We start from the raw sequence: 12,732 nt of genomic DNA on the forward strand, positions 1-12,732 counted from the left end.
CTGGAGGTCCTGCTCTTTAACTACACACCTAACTCCCTGAACTCCCTATGCAGAACCTTGTCACTGTCCTACCCACGTCATTGGTACCCTCATGGACCACGACTTCTGGTTGTTCACCTTCCCACTTAAGGTTGCTAAGGACTTGGTCCGAGATATCCCAGACCCCGGCACTCAGGAGGCAACATACCATCTGGGAATCTCGTTCTGCCCCACAGAATCTCCTGTCTGTTCCCCTAACTAATGAATCCCCTATTACCACAATGTGCTTTTTCTCTCCCCTTCCCTTCTGGGTCACAGAGGCAGACTCATTGCCAGAGACCAAACCACAGTGACTTTACTCTGTTAGGTCATCTTCCCCCAACAGTATCCAAAGTGATATACCTGTTGAGGTCGAAGACCACAGGGGTACTCTGCACTGGCTCCTTAATCCTTTTTCCCTTCCTAACTCTTACCCAGTCTCCTGTGTCCTGCACCTTGGGTGTAACTCCCTCTCTCTATGTCCTAACTATTACCCCTTTTCACCCTCCCGAATGATCCAGAGTTCTTCTAGTTCCAGCTCCAATTCCTTAATGTGGATTATTGGAAGCTGCAGCTGGATGCACTTCTCTCCTTTGTAGTCGTCGGGGACACTGGAGGTCTCCTTGCTTTCCCACATCCCGCAAGAGGAGCATTCAGCTATCCTGTCTGGCATCTCTACAATCCTGTCTGAGCAGATGTAAAGAAGGAAAAGGGGAAAATAAACTTAACCTAGAGCTGCTCTTTGCTGCCTTTGACTGAAGCCTCGAAGAACTAAAGCCTCAAGATCACCACTCTGACTGTCCACTCAGATGATGGCTGCTGCACTTGCCCCTGCCTTCCTTTAATTGGGTCTTGCTAGTCATTTGCAAAGCCAACTGGTTGCTGGTTAAAGCTCTGTTTTGCTGTACCAACCCGCTGCTGCCTTTTGTACTTGGGCAGTAAACCTGATTGAAGGCCCCTCTTCTCAAAACTTCCAATATCCAGTCAAAACTTCCGCCGATCCCTTGGAGTACTTCCCAGTAATTTCCCCACTACTGAAGTCAGGCTTACAGGGCTGTAATTTCCTGACTTGTTCTTAGAGCCTTTCTTAAACAACGGAACAGCATTAGCTATCCTCCAATCTTCCAGCACCTCACCTGTGGCTAAGAATGTTTTAAATATCTCTGTGGCCCCTGCAGGTTCTGCACCAGCCTCCCACAGGGTCTGTACGAACACTTTGTCAGGCACTGGTAATTTATCCACCATAATTTGCCATAAGACTGCAAGCACTACCTCCTCTATAATCTGTAGAGGGTTCATGACCTCACTGCTACATTGCCTCATTCCTAGTCTCTGTCTGTCTCCTGAGTAAATACAGACATAAAATATCAATTTAAGATAATCTCTTTTAGCTCCACTCATAGATTACCACTCTGATCTTCCAGAGGACTAATTTTGTCCCTTGCTAGCTTTTTGCTCTTAATATATCTGTAAAAGAAAAAACCCTTGGGATTCTCCTTCACCTTGTCTTCCAGAACAACTTCATGTCTTCTTTTTGCCCTCCTGATTTCCTTAAGTGCTCTCTTGTATTTCTTACACTCCTTGTGTACCTCATTTGTTCCCGCCAGCTTGTACCTGCTGTGCACCTCCTGTTTGTTAACCAATATTGTTTTAAAACTGTGGTTCCATGAACTGTTATTCACGCCTTTTATTCTGACAGGAACATACAAACTCTGTACTCACGAAGTTTTACTTTTGAAAGCCCCCCGTGTACCAAGTACACCTTTGCACTTTCTGATACCATCAAAACTGGCCTTTCTCCAAAATGGAATCTCAACCAGAGGACCAGACCCATCCTTTTCCATAATTACCTCCAAACTAATGGCATTATGATCACTAGATGCAAAGTTTTCCCCTACACAAATTTCTCCTGCCTGCCCTGTCTCATTTCCTAATAGAAGACCTAGTATCGCATTCTCTGTAGTTGGGACTTCAATGTACTGATTAAGGAAACTTACCTAAACATCTTTGACAAACTCATTAAAGTCTAATCTCCTCCCTTAAAATATAATTGTTTTGCAACCCCTGGTTTTTATTTTCCCATGTTTGGTAGTTTGCATTTAGCTCTTGCATGTAAAACCTCACTGAAATGTTCTACAACACTTCCCTGTGACACTTTTTTGAAGATGCACTTTATCCAATTGCCTATTTGAATAGTCTTTTAACCCTCTACATCCTGGTGACAATTTTGTCTTCTGTTTTGGATAGGTATACTAAATCAAGGCAATGCATTGGTTGCTGGTGTAGAGACAGCTTCTTTTCATATTGGTCCATAGAAATGAAGCCAATAAGTCAGGCATAATGAGCAGCAAATGGTTATTCAGTGTAGACAAAAAGAAAAATCAAAGCATCAAACGTGCTTATAATTAGTTTTGCAGCCTGTGCAAGTCTTGGCAATCCTTGTTTTTCTTTTTCAATCCTTTCATCTTGTTCTTCCACACTCTCCATTCTTTTACAATATTACACCTCATTTACCCGTAGTTAGTTGTGGAATGCTCAGTTTTCTCACTCACACTCTTAACCTTCTTTCCTCGTGTCTTCTCATTCCACATCTTAAAATCTTAAAACTTCTCCTAGCTATGCGTTCATTGACCTGTGATTTCCTTAATGCCTTGGAAATGTACTTCATTTCAAGTTGGGAGAAATAAATAAAAAATCATTTTGGCATAAACTCAGTGAACCTAATTGGTCAAACCAACTATCATTGAAATCTGGTGATTTGACATTTGTAGTCTCAAATGGTGATGCCAAGTGAGGCTTTTGCCAATATTGTACTGTGCTAGGAAATGGGACACAGGTTTGCTCAAAGGTACTGGTTTTTGAAAGTGGCGGAACCAAAATTACAGTGAGACAAAATTAAACTTAAAGGCATCAGACTGGCTGCTGTGAATGCAGCCCAGTCTGTTACAAAAACAGTTCTCCCTTCCACTGACTCTATGCTCCTGCTGCCTCGGGAAAGCAGCCAATATAATCTAGCTCCCTTCCCAATCAGTCAGTCTCTCTCTTCCCCTCTCCCTTGAGGCAGAAATTACAAAAACCAGGCTCAAGGAATTTTATATCCATGTAGGACTCTTGAATGGACCTACTGTACAATAAAGAATTCAATCTACCACATCATGGCATTTGCACTTAGCCTGCACTATCCTTTCCCTACAGATTCTGGATTCCTTGTTTTTCCTTTTGTATCAGCTCACTGTATGGAGTAATTTGACTGGATGGCATAGAGATAAAAATCTTTTCACTCTATCTTGGTATATGTGACAATAATAAACCCATTACCAATTAACACCTCAGCTTTCTCTTGACTGAAGCTGATCAAAAGGAGAATTGTTTGGGATATGCCACAGGTACATGCATGCATACTACTCCCCTGATTGTCTCAGCCTGAGATGTCGACTGTTACTGTTTTTCACAGATGCTGCCTGGCCTGCTGAGTTCCTCCAGCATTTTGTGTGTGTTCCACCTCTGTCTATTTTTTTTCACTTTTGTTGCAATTCACTTTCACTATGAGCTTTTAGGAATTGGTGTCATACTGTAATCATATGTTTTATAAAGAGATCATTAGTTGAACATTTGAACCAATATACCACCTTTCCATCCAATACTCTCAGATCCCATACCTGGTGCCTGCAATCTCGAGTTTGCCTTGGAAAATGACCCGAACTTGCACTTGATGTTCAATGTGTATGAAACCACTGTATCATTTGCGCCAGCTAACCTGGGTGTAAGCAGGTAAGTCAGAGTTAACATGGGTATTCTTTTGATTGTTATCTTAGTTTCATGACTTTCAGTAAGTATGTTCTCTTCAAAGGATTTCAAATTGAAAGTTTGCTCCTGTTCAAAATTGTGGTATTGTGCTGCAAAGCAATGTTATTGTGCTACTTAAAATATGTTTATTGACTTGCAAAGTCTTAATTTTCAGTGCTATGGGCTTTCAGCTCCAAGCACTGTATTGTACAACCTTCAAGCTGTATTGGTTTGTTGCATTGGTAACTTCGCCTTTTAGTTCATAAATTCCAGTGGTTATGGGTGCCTCTGATAAGAGCAGCTTTATTGCCCATCTTGGCTGCTTTAGAGAAGATCAAGAGCTGGCTTGGGCTGCTGCCAATTCACTCATTATACCCCTTGCAATGTTATCAGCAGAAGCTTCCAGGATTTGATTGAGCATCAGTGGTAGAAAATTACCGACATCTAGGTCAGAATTCTGTGTGGAACTTGAGAGGAAACTTTGAGAGTTAAGAAACATGAGAAGACATGAAAGCAAAATTAGGCCATTTGTCCCATTGAGTCTGCTCTGCCATCAATCATGGCTGATTTTATTTTTATTTTTCCCTTCAACTCTGTGCGTTCCTCCTCTTCCCCCAGTCCCCCATCCCCGAAGAGGGAGGTAGTATTGGAACTCTGGAAATCAATGGTATAGATAGGTTAGAGGAACAACACCTTGTATTTCATCTGGGTAGCCTTCAACCTGCTGGTATGAACATCAATTTCTCGAACTTCCAGTAATGCCCCCCCCCCCACCATTCCCCATCACCTTTTCCCTCTCTCACCTTGTCTCCTTGCCTGCCCATCGTCTCACTCTGGTGCTCCTCCTCACTTCCCTTCTTTTCTTTGATTCCCCCTCCTCTAGCCCTGTATCTCTTTCACCAATCAACTTCTCAGCTCTTTACTTCACCTCTCCTCTCAGAGTTTCACCTATCACCTTCGTTTCTCCCTCCCCCCCCCACCTTTTAATTCTACTCCTCATCTTTTTTTCATCAGTCTTGCTGAAGGGTTGACTATACCCTTTTCCATAGATGCTGCCTGGCTGCTGAGTTCCTCCAGCATTTTGTGTGTGCTGTGTGGATTCAGAGTTGGTTTACATAGTAAGCAGGAGGAGTGGTAGATGGAACATATTATGTGTGGAGGTTTGGGTTTGAAGCTGTCTGCAAGGTTCTTCTCTGGGAACCTTACTCTTTCTGAATTTTATAAATGACTTGGGCGAGGAAGTGGAGTGGTGGGTTAGTAAGCCTGCAGAGGATATGAAGATTGGTGATTTTGTGGATAGTGTAGAAGACTGCTATAGGTTACAACTGCACATAAACTGGATGCAGAATCCGATGGTGAAGTGACAGATGAAATTCAATATGGAAAAGTATGAAGTAATACACTTTGGAAGATTGAACTTGAAGACAGAGTACAAGGTTAATAGCAGGAATTTAATTGGTATGTAGGAGCAGAGGGATCCGGGCCCATGAGTCCCTTGAGGTTAACATGCAATCGATTTGGTGGTTATGTTACATGCCCCGTAACGGGTTAAAGAACCAGCAGAAATGGAAAACACCCTGGTCTGGTATTGCTGTTAACTAACACTATTTTATTAGTAGCTATGCAATACAGTAATATAACATCAGATAAATCAAACAGGTTAGCAAAGTTCATGCATATATAATAGTGTGGAAATATAAAAACCAATCTTCTTCAGGCCTAGGGGGTAAATGGATACAGTCTTACGATGATGGGTAAATGAAATCAGTTCAGTTTGTGGTATTGAGTTGAGTAGTGATGGGGGGGGGAAGAGAGAGAGAGATGTTGTGGTTGTCTGAGTAAGCCAACGCCGTTGATTCTTCCCGTTGTCCTCCGAAACTTCCAAGTTAGCCAAACTTGACCAACTTAAGAGCACCGTCTTCAAGTGATAGTCTACCAACCCAGGAAAAGGTTAGACACACTGGTAGACTCCACAGGGTCACTCTTTCATGCATTAATAATCTCAGATCCATCCCTCACAGTCAGTCCTCAGTCCCACACTCGTGGGCACCTGAACAGGATAGTGGTAACTTCACCACACCTTAGTGCATCTGCGTGCCCTGTGAAACAAACAATTATGCTAGTTTAAATACAGTTGTGCTGAACACCAGCTGTCCCTCAAGTAGCTCTCCGCTTCTCTCTGTATAGGAACTCAGAAGCTGGCAGTGTCCTTGCAGAAATCCCAAACACACTATGAGCAGTCTTCGCCCCTCCCTCTTTCTGTAACAAGCTGTTTGTGCTGTAAAGCTGCACACTCTCTCTTTTTAAAGGCACGGTCCATAGGGGATAATTCAGGATATCGTCATACCTCCCCTCCTTTTGGGAAAATTTTTGATCAACGAGCTAAATTTTTGTTTAACTGTAGATCACAGTTTGAAACAATACATGTACAATTATCAGATAACAGAGCAAAACGTGTACAACCTCTAACTTAGCATCTGGATAAACAATCAGCTATAATGTTGTCAGTACATTTTACATGTTTTATTTTCAGGTCATATTCTTGCAAGATCAGACTCCAGTTTAATAACCTATTCTTATCCTCAATCTTAGTTAGAAACGCTAAGGGATTGTGATCCGTGTAAATCACCAGTGGTTTCTGGGCAGGAGAAACATAGACTTCAAAATGTTGTAAAGCCAGAATAAGTGATAGCAACTCCTTTTCAACAGTGAAATAATTTTTCTGGTGCACATTAAATTCCCTCGAGAAATACGTTACTGGATGTTCAATGTCATCCTCACCCTTCTGTAACAGTATTGCCCCAGCAGCTTCGTCACTAGTGTCTGTCGCTATAGAGAATGGTTTTGAAAAATCAGGTGCTTTGAGCACAGGTTGGTAACACAGAATAGTTTTTAGTCATTCAAAGGCTTCTTGGCAAAGCTCACTCCATACAAATCTTTCACTCTTCTCTAGTAGTTTCATTAGGGGGAGAGCGATACCTGAAAAGCTCTTACAAAACTTAGGGTAGTACCCCACCATTCCTAAAAACCTTCTTAAAGCTTTCTTGCCTGTTGGAACGGGAACCTCGGCAATAGCTTGAACCTTGGCCTGTACAGGAGCCAGTTGGCCCTGGCCTACTACGTAGCCAAGATAAGAAACGGTAGCATGACCAAACTCACTTTTAGCGAGGTTCACAGTAAGATTGGCCTTGGAAAGCCTGTCAGACAGCTTTCCTACTACCGAGATATGTTCTTCCCACGTGCCATTTCATACAACCAAATCATCGATATAAGCCCCTGTATTTTCTAAACCTCAAATCACAGAATTGATCATCCTTTGGAATGTCCCTAGAGCATTTTTCATTTCAAAGGGTAAGGCATTATACTCATATAGTCCAGATGGTGTTACAAATGCTGAGATTTCTCTAGCCCTCTTTGTCAAGGGGACACACCAGTATCCTTTTAGCAAGTCAATTTTTGTGAGGCATTTAGCCTTTCCCACTTTATCAATACAGTCATCCACTCTTGGAATAGGATAAGCATCTGTTTTGGTTAGTGCATTAACTTTCCTGTATTCAGTACAGAATCTCATGCTGCCGTCCATTTTAGGCACAACAACGCAGGGCGACATCCAGTCTGAGGTAGATTGCCTAATGATACCAGTTGCTAGCATGTCATCCACTCTTGGAATAGGATAAGCATCTGTTTTGGTTAGTGCATTAACTTTCCTGTATTCAGTACAGAATCTCATGCTGCCGTCCGTTTTAGGCACAACAATGCAGGGCGACGTCCAGTCTGAGGTAGATTGCCTAATGATACCAGTTGCTAGCATGTACCCAATTTCTTGTTCCACCATTTTGCTTTTTTCTAAGTTCAGTCTGTAGGGATGCTGTTTGATCGGCTCGGCTTGGCCTGCAATTATGTTATGCATCGCAGCTGTGCACCATCTCGGGACATCAGGAAACAAATCCTCATAATTGCCAATTAATTTCTTCAATTGTTTTTGCTGTGCAGGCTCCAAATGATGGACTTTGTTATTAATGTTTTTCAAAACAATAGAATTCTCGAGCCTGGTTGAGTCTAGACTTAGCTTGTTAAAATGATCTTGTACCTCGTTACAAGCCTCCATGACTCCACTTGTTTTCGTAACAGTACTCACAGGTGCTATCTCTTGAGTCATAATAATAAGGCTTTATCATATTTGCGTGTTCCACTTGAGTAGCCTTCCTCTGGTCATGAGTCTCAACAACATAATTCAGAGTCAATTTCCTTAATTAACTGGTACAGTCCATGAAATTGTGCTTGGAGGGGGTTGGTCAGAAGGGGGAACAAGACCAGAACTTTATCTCCAACATGAAACACCTGTTCCCTTGCTTTCTGATCATACCAGTGTTTCATTTTAATCTGAGAGTTCTGCAAATTCTGCTTTGCAAGGTCACAAGCCTTGTTAAGCCTATCTCGAAACTCCAAAACATAATCCAGCACACTGACATGTACTTTCGGATCAGATCACTGTTCTCTGAGCAAGGTCAGAGGTCCTCTGGGCCTGTGACCGAAAACAAGCTCAAACGGACTAAACCCTAATGATTCTTGAATTGAGTCTCTAACAGCAAAGAGAAGTAGGTATATACCTTCATCCCTGTCCCTGTTATTCTCATAACAGTAGGTTTTAATCATTGTCTATAAAGTGGAATGAAACCGTTCCAAGGCTCCTTGGGACTCTGGGTGGTATGCAGATGACACAATTTGTTTAGCCCCCAGCTCAGAAACTATATGCTGGAATATTCCTGATGTAAAGTTATTGCCCTGGTCAGACTGAATTTCTTTGGGCAGACCAACCATAGTGAAAACCTTAATGAGAGCCTTCACCACTGTTTTAGCCCTAATATTTCGAAGAGGAACTGCCCCGGGGAACCTAGAAGTGGCACACATTATAGTTAACACATACTGATGGCCAGCTGCAGTCTTTGGCAGTGGACTAACACAGTCCACTATGACTCGGGAAAATGGTTCACCAAAAGCAGGTATTGGCTGAAGTGGAACTTTAGGGTTGGCCTGATTAGGTTTTCCCACCACCTGGCACGTATGGCAAATTTTGCAATAATTCACAGTATCCTTCCTCACATTGAGCCAATAAAATGCCCTCATAATCCTGTGCACTGTCTTCTTTACCCCAAAATGTCCACCTAAAGCGTTACTGTGGGTCAGGTTTAAAATTTCAGCCCTGTAAACTTTTGGAACCACTATTTGGTGCACAATAGCCCAATCCTCACTTGCAGGCACAGTGGCTGGTCTCCACTTCCTCATTAACACCCCATCTTTAAGGTAGTATCCCACTGACTCTTTCTGAATTTCATCCTCGGAGAGAGCTGTCTCCCTTAAAGCCACAACTTCAGAATCTCGATTCTGTTCCTCTATAAATTCCTTTCTAGATAAGGACAACCCTTTCTTATCAACCGTGCTCTCATCAGCCTTATTACCCTCTGAGTCCTGTTGGAATAGGGAAGGTAGAAATGTCTCTGATAAATCATCGTGGGCATCAGCAGACTTTTTAGACATGCTTCGAGTTACTGCGCATGCGGGTTAAATATCAGAATCCATGTGTGGGTCCTCAGCAGCAGGCTTGCTCGTTAGCTGCACTGCTGAATAAACATCGCCCTGGTTAGGAGTCAACCTACCCTCAATGTTTACTAAACTCAGCACTATCACCAGACTTGCGAAAGCCATGTGTATATGGTGAAAAATTCCAAACAATCCATTTATTCCATTCCTACTACCTTTAGCTGGATCTGTCTCCATAGTAACCTTTGCAAATGGCTCTCAAAACCAAAAAATCCTTTTTCTCCACATCACAATCATGAAAAGCAACTCCATAACCTTGAAGTTGTTTACATCCAAATGTTAAAACAAAATTCAACAGAGTGGCACATACTTCTTTAGCAGGCCATTGTCCTGAAACATAGAAAGTAGGTGCAGGAGTAGGCCATTCGGCCCTTTGAGCCTGCACCGCCATTTATTATGATCATGGCTGATCATCCAACTCAGAACCCCACCCCAGCCTTCCCTCCATACCCCCTGACCCCTGTAGCCACAAGGGCCATATCTAACTCACTCTTAAACATAGCCAATGAACTGGCCTCAACAGTTTGCTGTGGCAGAGAATTCCACAGATTCACCACTCTCTGTGTGAAGAAGTTTTTCCTAATCTCGATCCTAAAAGGCTTCCCCTCTATCCTCAAACTGTGACCCCTCGTTCTGGACTTTCCCAACATCGGGAACAATCTTCCTGCATCTAGCCTGTCCAATCCCTTTAGGATCTTATATGTTTCAATCAGATCCCCCCTCAATCTTCTAAATTCCAACGAGTACAAGCCCAGTTCATCTAGTCTTTCTTCATATGAAAGTCCTGCCATCCCAGGAATCAATCTGGTGAACCTTCTTTGTACTCCCTCTATGGCAAAGATGTCTTTCCTCAGATTAGGGGACCAAAACTGCACACAATACTCCAGGTGTGGTCTCACCAAGGCCTTGTACAACTGCAGTAGTACCTCCCTGCTCCTGTACTCGAATCCTCTCGCTATAAATGCCAGCATACCATTCGCCTTTTTCACCGCCTGCTGTACCTGCATGCCCACTTTCAATGACTGGTGTATAATGACACCCAGGTCTTGTTGCACCTCCCCTTTTCCTAATCGGCCACCATTCAGATAATAATCTGTTTTCCTATTTTTGCCACCAAAGTGGATAACTTCACATTTATCCACATTAAATTGCATCTGCCATGAGTTTGCCCACTCACCCAACCTATCCAAGTCACCCTGCATCCTCTTAGCATCCTCCTCACTGCTAACACTGCCACCCAGCTTCGTGTCATCCGCAAACTTGGAGATGCTGCATTTAATTCCCTCATCCAAGTCATTAATATATATTGTAAACAACTGGGGTCCCAGCACTGAGCCTTGCGGTACCCCACTAGTCACCGCCTGCCATTCTGAAAAGGTCCCGTTTATTCCCACTCTTTGCTTCCTGTCTGCTAACCAATTCTCCACCCACACCAATACCTTACCCCCAATACCGTGTGCTTTAAGTTTGCACACTAATCTCCTGTGTGTGAAAGCAGGGTCAAAGGTCGTGAAACCAATCCAAACTTCAAGTACTTCATTCAAAAGTCCAGAAACAGCACCCTTCTCAATTCAGTAACATTTACTTCATCAATTTTCATCTCATCACCAACTTTTAGAACACTGTCTAATACAAGTGGCTGAGAATCCTCAATTTCCACTGGTACCAAGGTTAACCCTTATTCACTGAACCAAGCCCATCTGACACAAAAGGACTGCATTCCTTTTTGACCAAGTGAGACACCTCAGACCTTAACTGAGTTTCAACACAAGGCTCAGTACCCTGTGAATCCAGAGGTACTTCAACAACGTGAACACAGGCAATAGGGGCAGCTGCCTCTTCTAGGCTGTCATCACTTGTCCCAGTTTCAAATTCAAGGTTACCCTGATATTCCCAGCTACTCTCTGGGAAACTCTCCGGAGTAAACGCAACCTCGTGGGTTAAAACAATCTCGTCTGCTGTCTTAGCAGACTCCCGCAAGGTAGCGACATCCTTTTCATCTAGGCATGCCCGTACATCATCGGGGACACAGTTCTTAAATTCTTCAATCAAAACCAGCTCTTTCAAGCTGTAAAAATCAGGGTCTAACAGTAGACCTCTTTGCTGCAATTTCTTTATCTTTTCCAGCTCAAACCACTTCTGTCTTTCTGCTTCATCCCTCTGCTTGTCTGCCTCCTCAGCCTCAAGCTGTTTTACTCGTAACACAAACGCGAGCTGTTGCTATCTTCGCTTCTCCTCAGCCTCGATCCTTAATCTTTCCATCTGATACTGGGTCTCAAACCTGCCAGGTTTACTTTCAGGAAACAACTCCAACTCCTGCACTTTAAACACAGCCTCAGATGCATAATACTATTCTCTGCATCTGTGACCTCCTCATTGTCGATTACACGTTAGTAAGTTTCAACTTTTTTGCAATTTACTCAACAACTCAAAGCTTCTGGTGTCCTCTAGTGTCTCAGAGGTTGGCGCTTCCAGAAATTTATCAACATCTATTTCTGCTGTTTTTCCACACAAACAAATATAAAGGGATTTTCCCCAATGAATTCAAATGAGTCCCCAAACAATTTGTTCAAATCCCAGACAGAGGCCCCAATTTTGTTACGTACCCCGTAACGGGTTAAAGAACCAGCAGAAATGGAAAACACCTTGGAGTCTGGTATTGCTGTTAACTAACGCTATTTTATTAGTAACTACGGAATACAGTAATATCACATCAGGTAAATCAAACAGGTTAGCAAAGTTCATGCATATATAAGTGTGGAAATACAAAAACCAAGCTTCTTCAAGCCTAGGGGGTAAATGGATACAGTCTTACGATGATGGGTAGATGAAATCAGTTCAGTTCGTGGTATTGAGTTGAGTAGTGATGGGGGGGGGGGTGGAGAGAGAGAGAGATGTTGTGGTTGTCTGAGTAAGCCAACACTGTTGATTCTTCCCGTTGTCCTCCGAAACTTCCAAGTTAGCCAAACTTGACCAACTTAAGAGCACCGTCTTCAAGTGATAGTCTACCAACCCAGGAAAAGGTTAGACACACTCGTAGACTCCACAGGGTCGCTCTTTCACACACTAATGATCACAGATCGATCCCTCACAATTGATCCTCAGTCTCACACTTGTGGGCACCTGAACAGGGTAGTAGTAACTTCACCACACCTTAGTGCGTCTGCGTGCCCTGTGAAACAAGCAATTACGCTAGTTTAAATACTGTTGTACTGAACATCAGCTGTCTATCAGGTAGCTTTTCTCTCTCCTTCTCTCCTTCTCCCCTCCTCCCCTCCTCCCCTCCTCCCCTCCTCCCCTCCTCCCCTCCTCCCCTCCTCCCCTCCT

The 12,732-nt window shown here is 43.1% G+C and overlaps 1 protein-coding gene across 2 annotated transcripts in view; it reads left to right on the forward strand.

The window, feature by feature from the left end:
• The window catches only part of LOC134354237 (transmembrane 7 superfamily member 3-like), a 78,825-nt gene that overhangs the window by 42,892 nt on the left and 23,201 nt on the right, over positions 1-12,732 (forward strand). For both annotated transcript variants that reach the window (XM_063063141.1, XM_063063142.1), the window contains exon 4: positions 3,669-3,789. In XM_063063141.1, the coding sequence (XP_062919211.1) occupies positions 3,669-3,789 (121 nt within the window). The remainder of the gene's footprint in view (positions 1-3,668; positions 3,790-12,732) is intronic.

Source organism: Mobula hypostoma, chromosome 11, assembly GCF_963921235.1.
Source record: "Mobula hypostoma chromosome 11, sMobHyp1.1, whole genome shotgun sequence".
Taxonomy (NCBI): domain Eukaryota; kingdom Metazoa; phylum Chordata; class Chondrichthyes; order Myliobatiformes; family Myliobatidae; genus Mobula; species Mobula hypostoma.